At 56.3% G+C, this 17,939-nt stretch overlaps 1 protein-coding gene across 1 annotated transcript in view; it reads left to right on the top strand.

Annotated features, from left to right (window-relative positions):
- Positions 1-17,939, top strand: part of EDARADD (EDAR associated via death domain) — a 38,522-nt gene that overhangs the window by 10,579 nt on the left and 10,004 nt on the right. Inside the window, exons 3-5 of the mRNA XM_006145990.3 lie at positions 1,075-1,133; positions 2,794-2,896; positions 7,421-7,479. Coding sequence (XP_006146052.1) covers positions 1,075-1,133; positions 2,794-2,896; positions 7,421-7,479 — 221 coding nt within the window. The remainder of the gene's footprint in view (positions 1-1,074; positions 1,134-2,793; positions 2,897-7,420; positions 7,480-17,939) is intronic.

Genomic DNA, 17,939 nt, shown 5'->3' with positions numbered 1-17,939 from the left:
CCGTGCTCTGCGTGTGGTCCTGCGTCCCCTGCTCTGCGTGTGGTCCTGCGTCCCCTGCTTGCGTGTGGTCCTGTGTCCCCCGTTTTGCACGTGGTCCTGCCGCCACTGTCTTCCACCAGGGAGCAGGCCGCAGTCCCACAGGGCAGCCGCAGTGTCCGTCAGCCCTGCCCGTGCGGGACGCTGATGGGGCTCCCGCCTGAGTCCCCACTCCCCAGTGCTGTGGCTCTCACAGGGCCAAGGCTCCCTGCCCCAGCATGGCTGTGCTGGGCCCCGCCCACACCTGCTGCCTGCCCTGTGTCAGGCCCAGACCCTCCTCCGCAGACAGCGGCATTTGGGTCCCCACAGTGCACTTGCACCTGGCACTGATTCCACGCACGTACCTGTGGGGGAAGGTCGCGCCTCAGTGGGGCCGCTAGGGCTCCGTGGGCACTGCACGCAGCAGAGCGCTCACCAGCCGGGCTCAGCTGTCTGGAAGGCAGTCTTCTGCAGACAGCTCAGCAGAGCGTCTTGGAGGGGCGCTCTTTCCAACCTGTGCAGGCCCGTGTGAGTGCGTGGTGGCCCTGATGAGGCCATGCCTCTTCCCGCGTTTCCCCGTGAGACTCTGCCATGTGCCACATGAGACCAAGGGCGCGTGCTCTCTCGATAAAATGCCGTGAGTAGGTTGACATTAGTCACGTGACCCACATCCAGCCGCTCACTAAGGAAGACTTGCAGAGAAGGGGGGATAAGGGAGAAGCGGAAATCAGACTCCGTTGCTCCTGCCCGCAGTGGGGCAGCTGCGTGATGGTGGTCACTCTACGCTCTTGAGTATCTGTAGGCACTTGTGAGATCTGTAATACTGACAAGTATCCATAGTACTCAGAGCACCAGGACATTGTGGGCTTTTATTGTTTTCGCAGTTCTTTTCCCAGGTCCCTTCCTGATGTGACCCAGACCTTCCTCCTGGCTCTGTCCCCACACGTGACCGACGGTGAGCTTCCTCCGGCCACCGAGGAAGCCGCGTCTCCGTGAAGATGACTACTGGGCACTCACTGGGCTTTCCAACTAAACACCCTCTGTCCTGATTTGTCACAGATCACTCGACGAAGGAGCCGGTGGAAGACACGGACCCCAGCACCCTGTCCTGCAACACGGTAGGTCACCAGGTCTGCACCGCCAGTGGCACCTCTCGGCTGGCCTCCGCCCCTCGTCAGCCCTTTACGCACACGAGGGCCAGAAGCCCCAGTGAGATTTTTCTGAGACAGACGTCCGTCCTGCTCTGTCTGTGACAGGAATGAACTTCGGGTTTCTCTAGGCTAGAACAGGCTGCAGGCTCTTGGGTCTTCCTTCCCCATGGCTCTTCCAGCTGCCTGGCCCCGGCCCCTTGTGTCTGCCCTCTGCGATGGCCTGGCCCCTCCTCACAGCTGGTCCGATTCTGGCTCTTTCCTCCAGAGCTGGGCTGTGCCCAGCCCGCCTGTCTGTCCACGCTCTTGTGGACATCTACTAGCCGTGGCAGGATCTGGAATGCAAAGATCGTATCCCCTGCTCTGGCTGAGCTCAAGCTACCTGAGGAGACAACGTAAGACAGACCAGCAAGCAGCCCCGGGGCCTTGTGGTTAAGGAGCCAGACCCCACATGACCACCTGGTTTGAATCCCAGCCCCAGTGGCTTGAAAACTACCCTGGGCATGTCAGGACACAAGCCTGTATCCCAACAGGATGGAGAAGTGGAGGAGGAAGGATTGCCATGTGACCCCATACCACGGGGTGCTTTCTCTGTCTCTCTCCCTCTCCCCTATCTCTCTCTGGTGAATGCATGGACCCTCTGACAATGGGAAAAAAAACGAAAACCACCACCACAGAGGTACCTGTCTCAGTGTGAGTGTGTCCATGCCCTGGGAGCAGCGTGAAGAGAACTAATTTAGTCTGGGGTAGAACTCTTTGACTTTTAGGTTTTCTGTGATTGGATGATTTTTTTGTTTTGTTTTGTTTTTGAGAGGTTTTTGCCATAGGGTGCATGCCCTTGCCAGAAAGACAGAGACAGAAAGCGAGAAATCACCCCCCATGGGGATGGCCACGCTGCAATTCCTTCTCCATTCTCCTCTCGGGATCTTGGGCACGCACGCACACGTGCCCGGCATGAGTTTAAGCCACCGGGTCCGGGACTTGAACTGCAGTTGACTACATGGGAGTTCAGTGACATAGCCATACGCTAACTGCTGGTCCCTCTAATGTCTTTTTTCTAAGATTGAACATCACCCTCTCTAGTGGCCAGCCAGTGGCATGATGGCTAAGGTGGCTAGATCTCATAGCCGACTTTGCAGTTCGAGCTTCACACTCCGGCATCAACTTCTTGTTGACCTTGATTGCACTCTGGCCAATTGAGAGTAAAAACTGCCAGGCAGGGACCAGCAGTTAGCATAATGGCGATGTCGCTGGACTCCCATGTAGTCAGCTGTGGTTCGCGTCCCGGACCCGGTGGCTTAAAACTCACGCTGGGCGCGTATGTGTGCATGCCCAAGATCCCAAGAGGAGAATGGAGGAGAAGGGATTGCGGCGTGGCCATCCCTCCTGGGGGGTGATTTCTCGCTTTTTGTTTCTCTGTCTCTCTCTGGTGAGTGCACGTGCCCTATAGCAAAAACCTCTCCAAAACAAACAAACAAACAAACAAAATCCGCCAGGCAGGCAGGCAGACTGAAGCCTAAACTCTGGCAAAGTTCTGAGTGGCGTGAGTCCCCTAGGCTGGCTGTCTTTAACTTTGGTCCCCGTGGCTCTGGGCTTGAGAGTAACTCTCCGCTTTTGTTGGTCTCCACAGCCAGACAGATGCGCCGTCCAGGACACGGGACTGCCCAGAGCTGTGTACCGCCAGCAGGACTGCTCTGCCTTGTGTTTGATTCCTCGCCCAGTGCCTGGTCCCGGTAATTTGTCATGGTTTTGAATTGTGACGCTGTAGCACCGTGGCTAAGCCCCATGCCTGGGGAGCTGGACCCATAGGGCTGACTGCGGCTCTAGTCCCAGCCTCAGCAGCTTGGAAAACATGCCCAGCGCGTGTGCATGTGGCAGTCCTGAGAGATGAAGAGAAAGGGCTGTGGCATGGCCTCCCTCCCCCCGCCTCTCCTCTGGTGAGATGGAAAAGCAAAGCTGTAAGGTATTTTATAACAGACTGCACAGTAACTTTCTTGGGCAGTCTCATTTATTTATTTGTTGATCTATTTATTTTTGGGAGAGATATTTGATATAGGGCATGTGCACTCCCCAGAGACACAGAGACGGAGAGAAAGCGAGACTTCACCCCTCAGGGGGTGCTCGCGCCATGATCCCTTCTTCTCTGTTTTCCTCTCGGAATTTTGGGCACACACATACACATGCGCCAGGTGTGAGTTTCAAACTGCTGGGTCCAGGACTTGAACCATGGTCAGCCATGTGGAAGTCCAGGGCCTTAACCACTATGGCACCTGCTGGCCCCCTCGGGCATTTCTGTAGGCATGACTAGAACATGGCCATGACCATGGCTGGCAAGCCCTCTGTGGTGGTGCAGATGGTAGGGCACTGTGGTTAATAGCAGAACCATGTGGGAAGCCCAGGTTCAAATCCCTGGTTGACGTGAACATGCCAGGTAACACCTATTTGCACCTGTGATCCCAGTTAGTGGGGGGCTGGTAGGAAGGTCACAGTCCTCCCTCCTCATAAAAGAAAGAAATAAAGCAAACTTAAACCTGGGGGGATATGCTGGCTTCAGGGTCTCTGGTCTCTGGCCCCGTGTGTCAGTGGTGCCCTGGGCTCTGTCTCCCGGCTGTGGCTTTCTCCTCTCCATCCCTCCTGGGGGGTGATTTCTCGCTTTTTGTTTCTCTGTCTCTCTCTGGTGAGTGCACGTGCCCTATAGCAAAAACCTCTCCAAAACAAACAAACAAACAAACAAAATCCGCCAGGCAGGCAGGCAGACTGAAGCCTAAACTCTGGCAAAGTTCTGAGTGGCGTGAGTCCCCTAGGCTGGCTGTCTTTAACTTTGGTCCCCGTGGCTCTGGGCTTGAGAGTAACTCTCCGCTTTTGTTGGTCTCCACAGCCAGACAGATGCGCCGTCCAGGACACGGGACTGCCCAGAGCTGTGTACCGCCAGCAGGACTGCTCTGCCTTGTGTTTGATTCCTCGCCCAGTGCCTGGTCCCGGTAATTTGTCATGGTTTTGAATTGTGACGCTGTAGCACCGTGGCTAAGCCCCATGCCTGGGGAGCTGGACCCATAGGGCTGACTGCGGCTCTAGTCCCAGCCTCAGCAGCTTGGAAAACATGCCCAGCGCGTGTGCATGTGGCAGTCCTGAGAGATGAAGAGAAAGGGCTGTGGCATGGCCTCCCTCCCCCCGCCTCTCCTCTGGTGAGATGGAAAAGCAAAGCTGTAAGGTATTTTATAACAGACTGCACAGTAACTTTCTTGGGCAGTCTCATTTATTTATTTGTTGATCTATTTATTTTTGGGAGAGATATTTGATATAGGGCATGTGCACTCCCCAGAGACACAGAGACGGAGAGAAAGCGAGACTTCACCCCTCAGGGGGTGCTCGCGCCATGATCCCTTCTTCTCTGTTTTCCTCTCGGAATTTTGGGCACACACATACACATGCGCCAGGTGTGAGTTTCAAACTGCTGGGTCCAGGACTTGAACCATGGTCAGCCATGTGGAAGTCCAGGGCCTTAACCACTATGGCACCTGCTGGCCCCCTCGGGCATTTCTGTAGGCATGACTAGAACATGGCCATGACCATGGCTGGCAAGCCCTCTGTGGTGGTGCAGATGGTAGGGCACTGTGGTTAATAGCAGAACCATGTGGGAAGCCCAGGTTCAAATCCCTGGTTGACGTGAACATGCCAGGTAACACCTATTTGCACCTGTGATCCCAGTTAGTGGGGGGCTGGTAGGAAGGTCACAGTCCTCCCTCCTCATAAAAGAAAGAAATAAAGCAAACTTAAACCTGGGGGGATATGCTGGCTTCAGGGTCTCTGGTCTCTGGCCCCGTGTGTCAGTGGTGCCCTGGGCTCTGTCTCCCGGCTGTGGCTTTCTCCTCTCAGCTGGACTCCCACATGGTTGACTGCAGTTCAAGTCCTGGATCTGGGGGCTTGAAACTCATGCTGGGCACACTGCTTGTGTGCCCAAGATCCCAGGAGGAGAATGGAGGAGGGGGTTTATGGCGTGACCGTCTCCCCTGGCCACTTTCCCTCTCACTGTCTCTGTATGTCTCTCTGGTGAGCACACACACCATATAGCAAAAAATCTCTCTTTTAAAAAAAAAAAGCTGGCTTATTGATGCTGACGTGGGCACTAGCTTGGCTGAGATAGAACGGCCGTGCATTTTGCTACATCTGGATGAGGGGGCATTGCCGGCACAGACCTCCAGGCCCTGGGAGTCCAGCCAGGGAGAGTGGATGGGCCCTGTGTTGTCCAGGAGCAGTGCCGGTGATTCAGAGCGGGCCATGCCATGCCTGGAGAAGCTCTCCCCAGCCAGCGGTCTGCAGCTTTGGCCAGAGATGCCACGCAGAGCTCAGGAAGGGCTACGTGGCTGGATAGTGCTAGCGGGAAGGAGGGTCCTGACTAGAAAAGCCTCGCAGCCAGCGCAGCGGGGCGGTGGACGCTTGCGAGCACAGAGCACAGCGAGTGGGCGCCTCCCTCGGCCTCTCATCCCTGTTGGAGATCTTATAGCTGCAGATGTGCTGGCGCTCACGGCTCCTCCATGATGGGCTGTATCTCCGCAACTTCTGTTTAGAGCGTGGCCTTGAATTGTGTGGCTAAAGATTAAAAGCTGGTGGAACTAAACCCACTTTTTGTTTGTTTGTTTGTTTTTTGTGTTTTTATTGGAGAGATTTTCACTATAGGGCGCGTGCGCTCGCCAGACAGACAGAGAGAGACATAGAGACAGAAAGCGAGAAATCACCCCCCGGGGGGATGGTCACGCCGCAATCCCTTCTCCTCCATTCTCCTCTCGGGATCTTGGGCACGCACGCACACGCACCCGGCGTGAGTTTTAAGCCACCGGGTCCAGGACGCGAACCGCGGTCGACTACGTGGGAGTCCAGTGACATAGCCATTACGCTAACTGCTGGTTTCCTAAACCCACTGTTTGATTTTGATTTTGTTTTAATTTTTTTTTTTCAGTTTTTGTCATAGGATGTGTGCATGCACCAGAGAGAGACAGAGAAAGACAGAGAGAAAGAGAGAAATCGCCCCTCGGGGAGGATGGCCACACCACAATCCCTTCTCATTTCTCCTGGAATTTTGGGTATACACACACCCGCATGTGCCCAGTGTGGACTTGAACCGTGGTTGGCCACGTAGGAGTCCAGTGCCTTAACCACCATGTCACCTGCTGGCCCTACAAAACCCATTTTTATCCTGTTTTGTACAATCTTTGCCACAACGGGAGCACTGTGAAGTGTGCGACGTAGCCTGAAGGTAGGTGTCCCTTCCTGAAAGTTCATTCTCAAAAATGATCAACATTAAAAAATTGTTCTTATTGCCAGAGGGCATATTGTGCTCAGCAGAGACAGAGAGACAGAAAGCACCTCCCGATGGGGGCGTGGTCGCACCACAGTCCTCGTCCCTCCGTTTCCCTTCCCGTCAGGAATTTTGGCACACACCACATGCACCTGATGTGTTTTCCAAGGTGCTGGGCTGGGACTCAAACTGCATTCAGCCATGTGGGATCCGGCTCCCAGTGCACAACCCTAACTGCTATGCTGCAGGGCTGCCGGAGAGACGCTCAGCAGGTCACGCACACTGGGGTTCCTGTGACCCTCTGTCAGCTGTGCTTTCACGGTGGAACAGAAGTGGCTGGTCCCCCTGTAGGTGGCGCACTGTCAGGGCAGCTGTCCCCCATTCCCTGCTGTCTGGGGGTTCAGTGGAACACTGTACAGATGAAGGGCACGGTGGCATTCCACAGAAGCTTGTTCATCAGAGGGGAACGTGCTCTGGCCACCGCCTCCTGTCCACCCCGTTGTTGACAGAGGGACCCTGCCCCAGGGCCACAGGGCCAGCCAAACACCCGGCAGATGGCAGATGAGCTCTACCACAGCTTGTGGGTCCCTTGTCCGCAGCCTGGGAGAGGAGGGCCCCATGGGGGTGCACGTGGGGACAGAGTAGGCTCCAGGGGCCGTGGGAGGCAGGCTGTGGAGTGCCGAGAGGGCAGGAACCCCAGGTCCCAGGGAGGGCATGACTGGCCTGTTGTCATAATTCCAGGACTGGTGGGAACCAAATCTCCCACTCGAAGACAAGCAGGAATCGGGCCTCATCCCTTGATAAGGCGCGTTGTTCAGTGGGGTGACCTTCCGTACCACAGCAGAGGCAGGGACCCTGCAGTCAGGCCCCCGATGTGATGCGGCCGGGGGCAGCCAGCCGTGTCTGGCCGCACACATGGAGCAGGGCAAGCTCAGGCAGCGCGTGTCTTTTTGTGTTCTAGCCGAGGACGACGATACCGTGCCTTCGACCTGCCCACCGCGTCCGGACGTGCCGCATCAGGTAAGAACGAGAGCCGCTCTGCTTCAGCCTTAGGCTAGAGTCGCCCACCCGGAGCGTTTTAGGAATTGCTGTGGAGCGCCTGCAGAGAAAAGGAGGAGCAGCGTGTCCAGACACTCGGGGGGGCAGAAAGCGGTCTCTAAGCAAGGGGTGGCTCCGCACAGCCGCTCTGCCCCTAGCTAGTGTGGCAGCTGCAGTCCCTTCTTTGTGACACTTGTCTGTGTGCCGGGGACAGAAGATCGGCGCTGGGCCAGAGACGTGCCTGCCCTCTCTCACGTGCCGCTGCTGTGCTGAGGGTCAGGACACGCGGCAGAACTGGATACGCAAACCCAGCGTTTCTAAATCGTTCCTTTTTCTAGAATTATTTAACTTCTTGTATTATTATTTCTATTATTCTAACTTGACCAGAGAGAAAGGGGAAAAAAAGAGAAAGTGAGAAAGCGAGCTACCAGGTCTGGGACTTGAGCTGTGGTCGGCCATGTGGGAGTCCAGAGCCTTTGACCGCATGGCTCCTGCCAGCCTCCCAATGTGGTCTTGGTAACGGCTGCTTTGTCCTCGTAGCAGATGTCAGAACCTAGCGTATTATTGCCCTCATCTTTTTCAGAAAGATGATGATTTTCTGAACTGTTTTTGTTAGAGCTGTTCTGATTTATTATTTCAAAGTTCAGATTGTTCAAAAGTACCCAGAAAAACCAGCCTTGAACCAAGAACTTCTTGCCGTGCCCACTCACTCCCACCTCCCCGGAAGCTCGGGGCTGTGGCAACCTGTGAGCTGAGCCGAGCCGGGCGGGGCTGTGCTCAGAGCACGGGCAGCCTCAGAAGCCTGTCTCGAGTCGGGCCGGTCTGGGCCTGTCCTTCCACAGCCCCAAGCTCACTTTTAACGAGTTTTGTTGAGTCTTGCTTTAGAGACATCAGTGTGTGGCAGCTCTCTGATGGTCATACCTCGGGTAGTCGAGTCACCTTGCGATACAGCGAGGCCCACAGCGACAGAGTGCACGCTTGTCTTGGGCAGTGTCACTGTGCTGCTGTTAGCTGCACCAGGGTCTTCGGTCTGCGGCCCTGCCACTCGGCCCTGCCACTCGGCCCTGCCACTCGGCCTTCTCGGAATTGCCTCTAATGATTGGGGCCTGAGGCGACTGAGTAGGGACTGTGTTAGTGACCCTAACGGCCAACGAGGTGCCGTTCCTCCACGTTTTTGTCCACGTGAGCCCCCTTGAAGAGAGAGGAGTGCTGCCTGCCATCGGGGATCTTCCCGCCCCCACGGCTGGGACGTGGTCAGCATTTTCCTAGTTTTAGTGTCGCAGTTTTGACTGTCTAGAGTAAAGAACACCCTAAAAGATGGAAATATATTCATTAACTAAAAAGAAGGGCAAGACTTAGGGGTTTAAAGTTCTCTTTCAAAGCAGAACGTCTCCGGTGGTTACTGCTCTGCATAACCCGCCAGGCTGTTCTGACTGCTGGGTCCTCAGAGATCTTTGAGATCAAGCTGGCAGTCAGAACAAAGAGAACCCACTGGGGAAGAAACCTTGGAGAGAAAGGAGAAAAGCACGCGTCGTACTCACTGTACTTCAGACGTTACGAGCAAATAGGAGCTATGTTCTCGAGTGTATTTATCTTCTGCCTTTCGGTGGCTCTTACCATTTAAAACTAAATCCTTCCTTCCACTGAGGTTAATTTCAGCTTTTCTCTGGATGGTGCAGAGGAAAATCACGGCAGTGTGTTTGTGTCAGAAGTTAGTCTGACACCGCAGACACGTTCGGGGAGGACCTTTTCTTCGACTTTGAAAATCACTGTCCAGGGACCAGCAGTTGGCGTAATGGCTATGTCGCTGGACTCCCATGTAGTCAACCACGGTTCGAGCCCTGGACCCAATAGCTTAAACTCATGCCAGGCGCGTGTGCGTGCGTGCCCAAGATCCCGAGAGAAGAGTGGAGGAGAAGGGACTGCAGCGTGGCCATTCCCCCTGGGGGGTGATTTCTCACTTTCTGTCTCTGTCTTTCTGGCAAGAGCACACGCCCTAAAGCAAAAACCTCTCAAAAAAAGAAAAAAAGAATGGCGTTTTCCTCTATGTTGTCTATTTTACAAAAATTGCAATTCTTAAAAGTTTTAGAAGCCACATTATATTATGGGCTCTATTTTTTTTAGAAAGAGATTTTTGCTATAGGGTGTGTGTGTGTTTACCCAAGGGACAGAGAGACAGAAAGTGAGAAATCACACACACACACACACACACCCCTGGGGCAATGGCCATGCCTCAATCCCTTCTCCGTTCTCCTCCTGGGATTTTGGGCACACACACACACACCCGGTGTGAGTCCCAAACTGCTAGGTCCAGGACTTGAACCACAGTCAACCATGTGGGGGTCCAGTGACATAACCATCACACCATCTGCTGGTCCTGTATTTTGGGCTCCGTTAGTTGGGACAAAGGTCTCACACTAGTGTGAGGTGTTGCCAGTAGGGGACTGTGTGTGGGTGAATAGGAACCCTTTTTTTGGGGGGGTGGGGGAGATTTTCGCTATAGGGCGCGTGCGCTCTCCAGACAGACAGAGAGAGACACAGAGACAGAAAGCGAGAAACCACCCCCCGGGGGGGGGTCACCCCGCAATCCCTTCTCCTCCATTCTCCTCTCGGGATCTTGGGCACACACACACGTGCGCCCGGCGTGAGTTTTAAGCCACCGGGTCCAGGACGTGAACCGCGGTTGACTGTGTGGGAGTCCAGCGACATAGCCATTACGCTAACTGCTGGTTCCTAATAGGAACTCTTGATACCAACTTCTCACAGTTCCCATACATCCAAAAGCAATTCTAAAACAAAAAGGTTACTTTAAAAAGAACACTAAAGGGACCAGCAGATGGCATAATGGTTATGCCACTGGACTCCCACATAGTCAACTGCGGTTTGAGTCCTGGGCCCGGGGGCTTAAAACTCATGCTGGGCATGTGTGAGTGCATGCCCAAACTCCCGCGAGGAAAATGCAGAAGGGATTGCAGCGTGGCCATCCCTCTTGGGGGTGGTTTCTTGCTTTCTGTCTCTATTTGCTAAGCACACCTGCCCTATTGCAAAAATATCTCTCAAACTAAAATAAAATTTAGAGTCTGTATAAATGAAATGACACGCCCACAATTCCATCACTCAGTACAGTTACCCTTGTCACTTTGGTATATCCCTTTACCCACTTTTATGTGGATAAATTATAAAAATGTCAAGTAATTTTATACAATTTTGTGTCCCGATTTTGCTATTTAGCACCTCGTAAGCATCGCATCCCGTTTGCTCCAGGGTCATGCGCTGTCACGGTTCATGGCGGCATGGTGCTCCCACCTCTGGTGCAGAGTAGATTCCGTGGCAGGTGGGGGCCCTCGAGCAGACAGTGGTACCCACCAAGCCTTGGAGGAGCCGTGGCTGTGAACGTGGCCCAGAGCTGAAGCTGCGTCCTGGGAGGTCTTGGGTGGTGAGGCTGGAAGGTAGGTTGTACCAGGCCTGAGAGCCTTGAGTCAGAGAAGGGAGGTGGAAGATAGGGGTGATGGTCCTATGACCCTGTGAGGGACCCAAGGGGGCCAGAAAGGAGACGAGACTAGGCTTCTAGCCTGTGACGAGGCCACGATCGCTGTGAACCGTGTGAATGGGGGATTCGGGAAGACCAGACCTGTGTGTTGTGAGGATCGAGCTCTGTCTACGTGGGTTGGGAAGGAGGAGATCAAGGTTCATGGGGTCTGGGGTACGAGATGTGTCTCGGCAGCGAGACGCCCTGAGACATTGCCCACGGCGGGAGAAGATGCCGCCCAGCGGCTGGTTCAGGACCCACACGCCAGGTTTAAGCGGAGCCCCGGGCACGGAGGAGGGCACCCGTACCGCACAGGGAAGGTGCCTGAGAAAGGCAGGGAAAGCCAAGTTGGATGTCCTCCTCCAGCCAGGGCTTTCATCTCCTCTTCTTGCCTTTCGCAGTAGTTGGGACCGCAGTCAGTTCTTCATTGTGCCCGTCCCTCTGAGCATGAGGTGGGGAGCGAGGAGCAAGAGCTACACGGCCATCTTTGCCATCGGCAGAAGGCCGCAGAACAGTGGATGTGGAGGAAGAGCGCTAGACGGTGACTCGCAGGCTTTTAAATGCAGGTGTCACTCCCGTTGCGGTGTTCAGAGTGCCCGGCATGCGTTTGACACCTCCAGCAACCCTGTGAGGTCAGGCCTCAGCTCTGCGGTAGAGGGGAAGAAAGGCAGAGCAGTTAGGCCATCTGTGTCCCAGCGGAGCCTACACAGGACTGCCTTCCTCTGTCTTCGGGCCTCTGCTTGGCCGCCTCTGCGCCTGCGCCCCTTCTCTGCAGTTCACCCCAGTCAGAGCAGCCCGCCTGGAGCTAATTTGTGCCACTTGATCCGTACCCAAGGGGTGTTTTCTGAGCGAGCCAGTTTGGGGACCTGAGAAACCGTGACTCGGTACTGCTACTGGGCAGGGTGAAACAGACAAGAGCACTAGACATGCCTCACGTGAAGGGTACAAGTCCTGTCACTCTTATAGAACGCCACCTTCCTGTTGCCAGAAGGTTCAGGACCCTCCTGGCTCTTTCATGCACACCCGGACATGCCCCCGTGAAGGCGGTGGGGCGTGTCCTGATAGCCCAGCATTCCCGAAGCCTCAGGCAGGAGAAGCAGAGTGCTAGCGCGTGCTGCAGCTGTGCCCCAAGTGGAAGGACTTGTGTCTTTACATTTCGGTGGTGCGTTATTTTGAGTATGTAGATTTATGCAGACAGCTGTTACGTGTGGATTGTGTTCTGAAAACTGGACAAGCCCTGCCTCGCTGTGCTCTTTGGAGGCACAGAGCCTGCCGCCTGGTCTCCATCCGTGTGCTCGTGGGACGTGCTTTGCTGTGAACCGCGCAGACAGGTGTTTGGACACTTGCCCGCATTGCCCTATGGGTGGGCCACGGACAGGCTGCCTGCTGAGAACTGCCATCCCAGTGGGTGAGGGGGCATGCCCAGCGTGGGTGTCAGTGTTCTGACCTCAGGCGGGCTACCCCACCTGTCGGTGCCGCTGTTTCCCCACCTGTGACTGCTGAGCGCCCGGGACGACAGGGCATGACCTGCCGGCCGCACACGGTTGACCGCAATGAGCTGAGTTAGCATCTCCAGGCGCTTGGAGAGTCCTCAGTGCCTGGCCCACACGGCTGCTAGTGCGTCTCTGGGAAGCGTTAAAGCGGCACACGGTGGCTGTGGGGACTCGAGGGCATGCCAGTGCTACTGCAAGCAGCTCTGCCTGGCTGCAGGGGGCGTGGGCCCAGTCGGTGAGGACGCACACACCAGCTTCCTCCCTCCAGTCACCCACCCGGGGCCAGCCTGTGGTGCCGACCGCGGCCCATCCCAGCACATACACCCCCGACGGGTGCTCCGAGGGGTTTTCCAGGTCTCTGTCCCGCAGTGGGTTAGTCCTGTGTCCGGGAGGGGCGGGGGAGAGGCACCACCGAGACCAGTCTCTGCCATCTCTGCCGCCGCTGAGAGCAGAGGCAGAAAGTGGGGACAGGGCAGGCTCCGGGCTCGGAGGGCAGCCAGGGCAGGTCCTCTGCCCCCCTGGCCCCCACTCTCCTCCCTCCCCCGGCTAACGTTCTCAGGGAGGGAGTAGTTTTTCAAGTCTCTTAGGTGATCCGGATGGATTCCCGTCCCTTCCCTAAAGTAAAGTTGAGCAGGAGGAAGAACTGCCTGGCCAGGTTAGGTGGAGGGCCCAGTCCCTGCTCACGGGAACCTGCAGCTGACCCTGCCTCAAGAGCCCGCTCCTCGCCAACTTAGCCTCACACCGTCTGCCCTTCTCCGCCACTTCCCTGTCTTCAGATCCTTCTATGAACATAGTATGCAATCAGGTTTTGCAGCTATTTTCGCTTAATGAGTGGTTGTTGTATAGATAGGGACTAAGAAGAATAAATGCATGTAGGTCTTATTATTTTGGGGGCTCTTTTTTTCTTTGTAATACAAACGCCCCCCCCTGCCTCAAGAGCCCGCTCCTCGCCACCTTAGCCTCCCACCGTCTGCCCTTCTCCGCCACTTCGGGGTCAGCTGTGAGCCTGGCCCACCACGCGGCACGGAGCAGGGGCTGCAGACATGGGGTCCTGGACGCACGCCCAGCTGGTGCAGAGACCTGTGAATACCCTTACTGAAGTCCTGGTGCCCGGCCACGATCTGCTCGGGGCTCGGTTTGACCACACTGAGAATCACTCGGAGAACTTTATCAGTGACGTCCCTGGGTCCCAGGGGTCCTGGCCCCCAGGGCCTGGGATGAGCTCTGAGTGCAGATGTCCCCTAACGGCCTGAGCTGCAGCCAGGGAGAGGCCGGGAGCCTGTGAGCCCACTCGGCAGCGGCTGAGGGCCAGCTCGCACTGCCTGGGATGCGGGCCGTCCCTGCCTGTGCTAGAGCCAGCCCCATGGCCACGGCCACAGCAGGCCAAGCGGCCAACGTGGCCACAGCCCTCTTGCCCTGCCTCCCCTAGGGGACCTCGATCTGGCAGGGGACTGCTGCTGCACACGGCCGTGAATGGAGGCCCTGCCGGCTTCACGCTGGTTTGAGAGGCACTGGGCAAAACCCCGTCCGCGGCCTCACCACCGGGGCGAGGGCCGCTCAGCAGGCTGTCGGCAAACACCGCAATTACACGTTTCAGAACGGCAGGGCCGGCCGCTCTCCACAGGTGGCGTTTCCTGCGGGCAGCTGCAAGCAGGGGCCTGCTCCCCCAATCCGCAGCAGTCCTGTCTAGTCCTGGCAGATCTGCAGGGTGGATCGGCAAGCCTCTCCTTTCCGTCTCGAAGGGGGAAGGAGCGAGCGCAGGTCTTCTGGGTGGGTCCTGTCTTCCTCCCTCTTGGGGGGTGGCAGGACAAGGAGCGGGTGCTCCCCGGCTTCCCCCGAGTGCACGCTGTGCGTTTGAAACCCTCCCGGCCACTGTCAGCCTGTCTGGACAGGGCCACAAAAGGGCGTCGGTGCAGAGCTGCCTGGGTGTTCAGAGGAGGTGGCCGCTCAGGGCCAGTGTCCTTGGGAGGAGCCACCCCTTCTCTCCTGTGACCAGCAGTGCCGCCAAACCCTCCAGGCCTCACACTCCCATCTCTCCCTGCACCCATTGGCCGCTGACCGAAGAAGTGACATCAGACTAGGCACTGGACCCACTGGGGACTGAGAAGCAGGCTCAGGTGACCAGGTGAACTTGGCGAGGGCCTTCAAAAGCTGTGCGACTTACCCTTCCTTCTCCGGGAACCCGGGCTGTTGTGCCAGAGTGGGTAAGCAGCCTCCATGGCCACGGGTGTGCTGGCCACAGGGTGCGCCATCTTACTTTTCCAGGCCTAATGTGTTTGCCTGGGCTGTGACCTGGCGGCGACCTTCCTCCTCTCTGTGTCACTACAACAATGGCCGCATTTCTGACCACGTCATCCCTGGAAGCACCCCCAGCCTCCACGGCCCCCTCTCCAGCCTGGCTTCCTCTCTCCCTTCACAGCCCAGCAGGTGCATTTGGCTGTCCACTCTCCACGCCTCCCTTATCCGTAACAGGGCGCCAGCCCCGGCCCCTCGCGGCCTGTGCAGGGGCCAAGGTGGTCCGGACCTGGCCAGCCCCCGTCCTGCCGGCCGAGCTCCCTGGAGGAAGCCCTGTGTTGCCGAGTTCTGTGGACCTGCCTTCCAGGCCCCAGGCAGGGCTGAGCCCGGAGCAGCCGCGAGCTGTTTCCGTTGTTGGAGAATGACATGTGAACTGTCATCTCTTGTCCCCACTATGAGTCCCTGTTGCCCACCTCAGCATCACCTGGGGCCGAGAGGATGCTGCAAACTGAGTTTCTGTGACGAGGCTCCCTGATGTGAAGTGCAGAAGGGAGAAGCTGGGTCTTCTGGTTGGTGCAGCCCACCCATACCTGAGCCTCGGCTTACCTGGACTTTGGGACAGGTCGCGCAATCAAGCGATTGGTCAGATGAGCCGTGGACAGAGGCTGCCTGGCAGCACCGAGTGCCGCCCCGTGGAGCTGGAGGGTGCGCTGCTGGGAACAAGGCTGGGCAGATGGCTGTCCTGTCCGTGCCTGCTGAGTGACATGGTGGCTTCTCTCACTCCTGCGCTTGATCGGCTACCTTGCCCTTGAATTGCGCGAGGGGCTGGGATCTCACGCAGACTCATGGCAGGTGCGAGTCAGGCTGCAGCCCCTCACCCCGTAGGGGTAAACCGATACAACTTTCCCCCGTTAGCCCCCAGTCCAGCAAGCTTGTTTCATCCCCAGAAAGCTCGGCAGAGTGCGAGACTCACATTGTTGCCCTCGAAACAGAACGGGGTTGTGGCGGCCTGCGCTCGCTGCAGGGAAGTGGGTAAGGCATGCGAAGACAGTGTTCTTTTAGTGCATTTCCAACATGAGAGCGAGGAAGAGACCCAGCAAGGTCTTCACACCACAGCTACCGCCGGCTCCACCATGTGTGTGCCTTGTATGAGGAGACCCGGGACGCGGGCCTGGGGCCCTCCCTGTGGGTTCCGCATTGCAGCACGCTCCGCGAGGACTGGCCCTGACGTTGTATGTCGTTACTAATCTGTGAACAGGTCCAGGGTACATTGCTGAACTGATAAAGCAAGTTGTAGGCCAATCAGGCATGGGGCTAGAAAGTTCTCTAGGTTGTGAGTCTGTCTGTGACCCAAGAATCAGGAAAACGTGCCCACATGGTGCCCCTAACCTCTGGGGCCTGAGGTGGGATTAAGAGAGGGGATGAGGGACCAGCAGGTGGCATGGTGGTTAAGGTGCTGGATACTCCCACATGGCTGACCACGGTTCAAGTCCTGGACCTGGCAGCTTGCTTTCTCAATCTTTCTCTTTCTCTCTCTGGTCAAATTAAAATAAATGAATGAATAAATAAAATAAATAATTATATTTAAAAAAAAAAGAGGGGATGAGAGGAGAGAAGATCCCATGTCACCTTTGCTTTAGAAACAAAAGCCAAAACAACAAAACAGGATTTTGAGTAATTTTGACTTTTTATGTTTTTAGCATTTTTTCAAATTTAAAAAAGTGATGGAATAACTCATCCCCAGACGTAGGACGTAGGTAGTTTTTAGACTCAGTAAACATTTCGCCCGGCCCTGACGCTACGCAGCCACTACGCAGCACACAGGTCTGAAACGCGCTCACTCACGCCAACCTCGGACGGCTCTGTGCTCTGGCAGATCTCTGTGCTCTGGCAGCCCGGCACACGGCCCGGGCTTTGTGAATGGAGTGGGTAAGCGGCAGCTCCCTGTCCTCCGTAGGATCTGCTCCCCCATGGTCTGCTGTGTTCACACGTACAAACCACAATCTCCTGTAAAATACCGTGGCTACTCCTGAACAATAACCAGCTACACTTCACACACAAAAGGGAAGGCCTCTCTTTCATCTTGGAAACCATCTGGAAGTTGTGAAATTACAGCTGAGCGGGCTTCACGGGCAGAGCAGTGACCACGCCCTGCCCCACTTCAGCTCCACAGGTAGCAGATCTGTGTGGCTAGAGCCTCGCTGAGCAGCAGACCCACAGGTCACCAGGAGACAGCAGTGTGCATTCGAATTTCCATTCCTCTCCAGTTAGTTCTTCCGCCCTGAGGTCCTGAGGGCTTACTGGGCTTGGCACCCCCGACGCCTCCGTGGCGTTCTCTGCCACTTCAGCGCTTTTCCTTGTGGCGTTCCACACACACGTCTTTGTTGTGTTATTGGACTTTAACCTTGAAACAGCAAGGCCCAGGGTGGGCTTTTACACCGAGTAGGTGCTCATTAAATGAGCTGAATCAAACGTTAATAGTTTCTAAAAGTCGCTTTCTGGAAAATACTTTCAAATAAGTATGTCCCGTTTTCTATACATACACTATGCTTCAGCCAAAAGGACTGAGTGTGAGCACATGTCACAGGGAGAGGTGAGTGCAGGAAGTGCAGCCGAGTGCGGGTGTGGGGAGCACAGAAAGGCGCGGCAGGACCGCTGGGTCCAGTGATAACGTGCAGTGCGTGTTGCCGACGCGTGTTCGGGAGCATCCCGCAGACACCGGTCCGGCCTCTGACAGCCATAAGCTTGTTTCCCTGGCATGTGAGCGGTCTGCAGCTCTGCCCCCTGCCCTGCTGCCGGGCACACCTGGGCACTTGGGATCGTGTTCTCGAGGCCAAGTACTGAAGTGTTTTCTTCACGCACACAGATCGGATCGAAATCCGCGTGGCTCATCCAGGGAGCGCGTGTGGTGACTTGGTGAGATGGGACCTGAGCCCTCGCCGCAGCAGGGCCTTCCACCCGGGGTCCTCTGCAGGTGAGCAGGGCAGTCAGTCCTGTCTTCACCGCAGCTTCCAGCCTGGCATGGGCTGTGCTGGCCTGTGCGCTCTTACCGAGCTGTCCACTCCCCGGTGGCAAAGATGAGAGAGAACTCCACCGATTAGCTGAGTGCAGACATTAGAGAGCAGGTGAGACCGCCATGCAAGGTGTTTCAGAAAAGCTGTCCCCCCGCCTCGGGCTGCGGAAGA

The sequence above is a fragment of the Tupaia chinensis genome, unplaced genomic scaffold (genome assembly GCF_000334495.1).
Source record: "Tupaia chinensis unplaced genomic scaffold, TupChi_1.0 Scaffold000161_1, whole genome shotgun sequence".
NCBI classification, from domain to species: domain Eukaryota; kingdom Metazoa; phylum Chordata; class Mammalia; order Scandentia; family Tupaiidae; genus Tupaia; species Tupaia belangeri.
The sequence above is the reverse complement of the archived record's forward strand: the minus strand, read 5'-3'. Positions and strand labels throughout refer to the sequence as shown.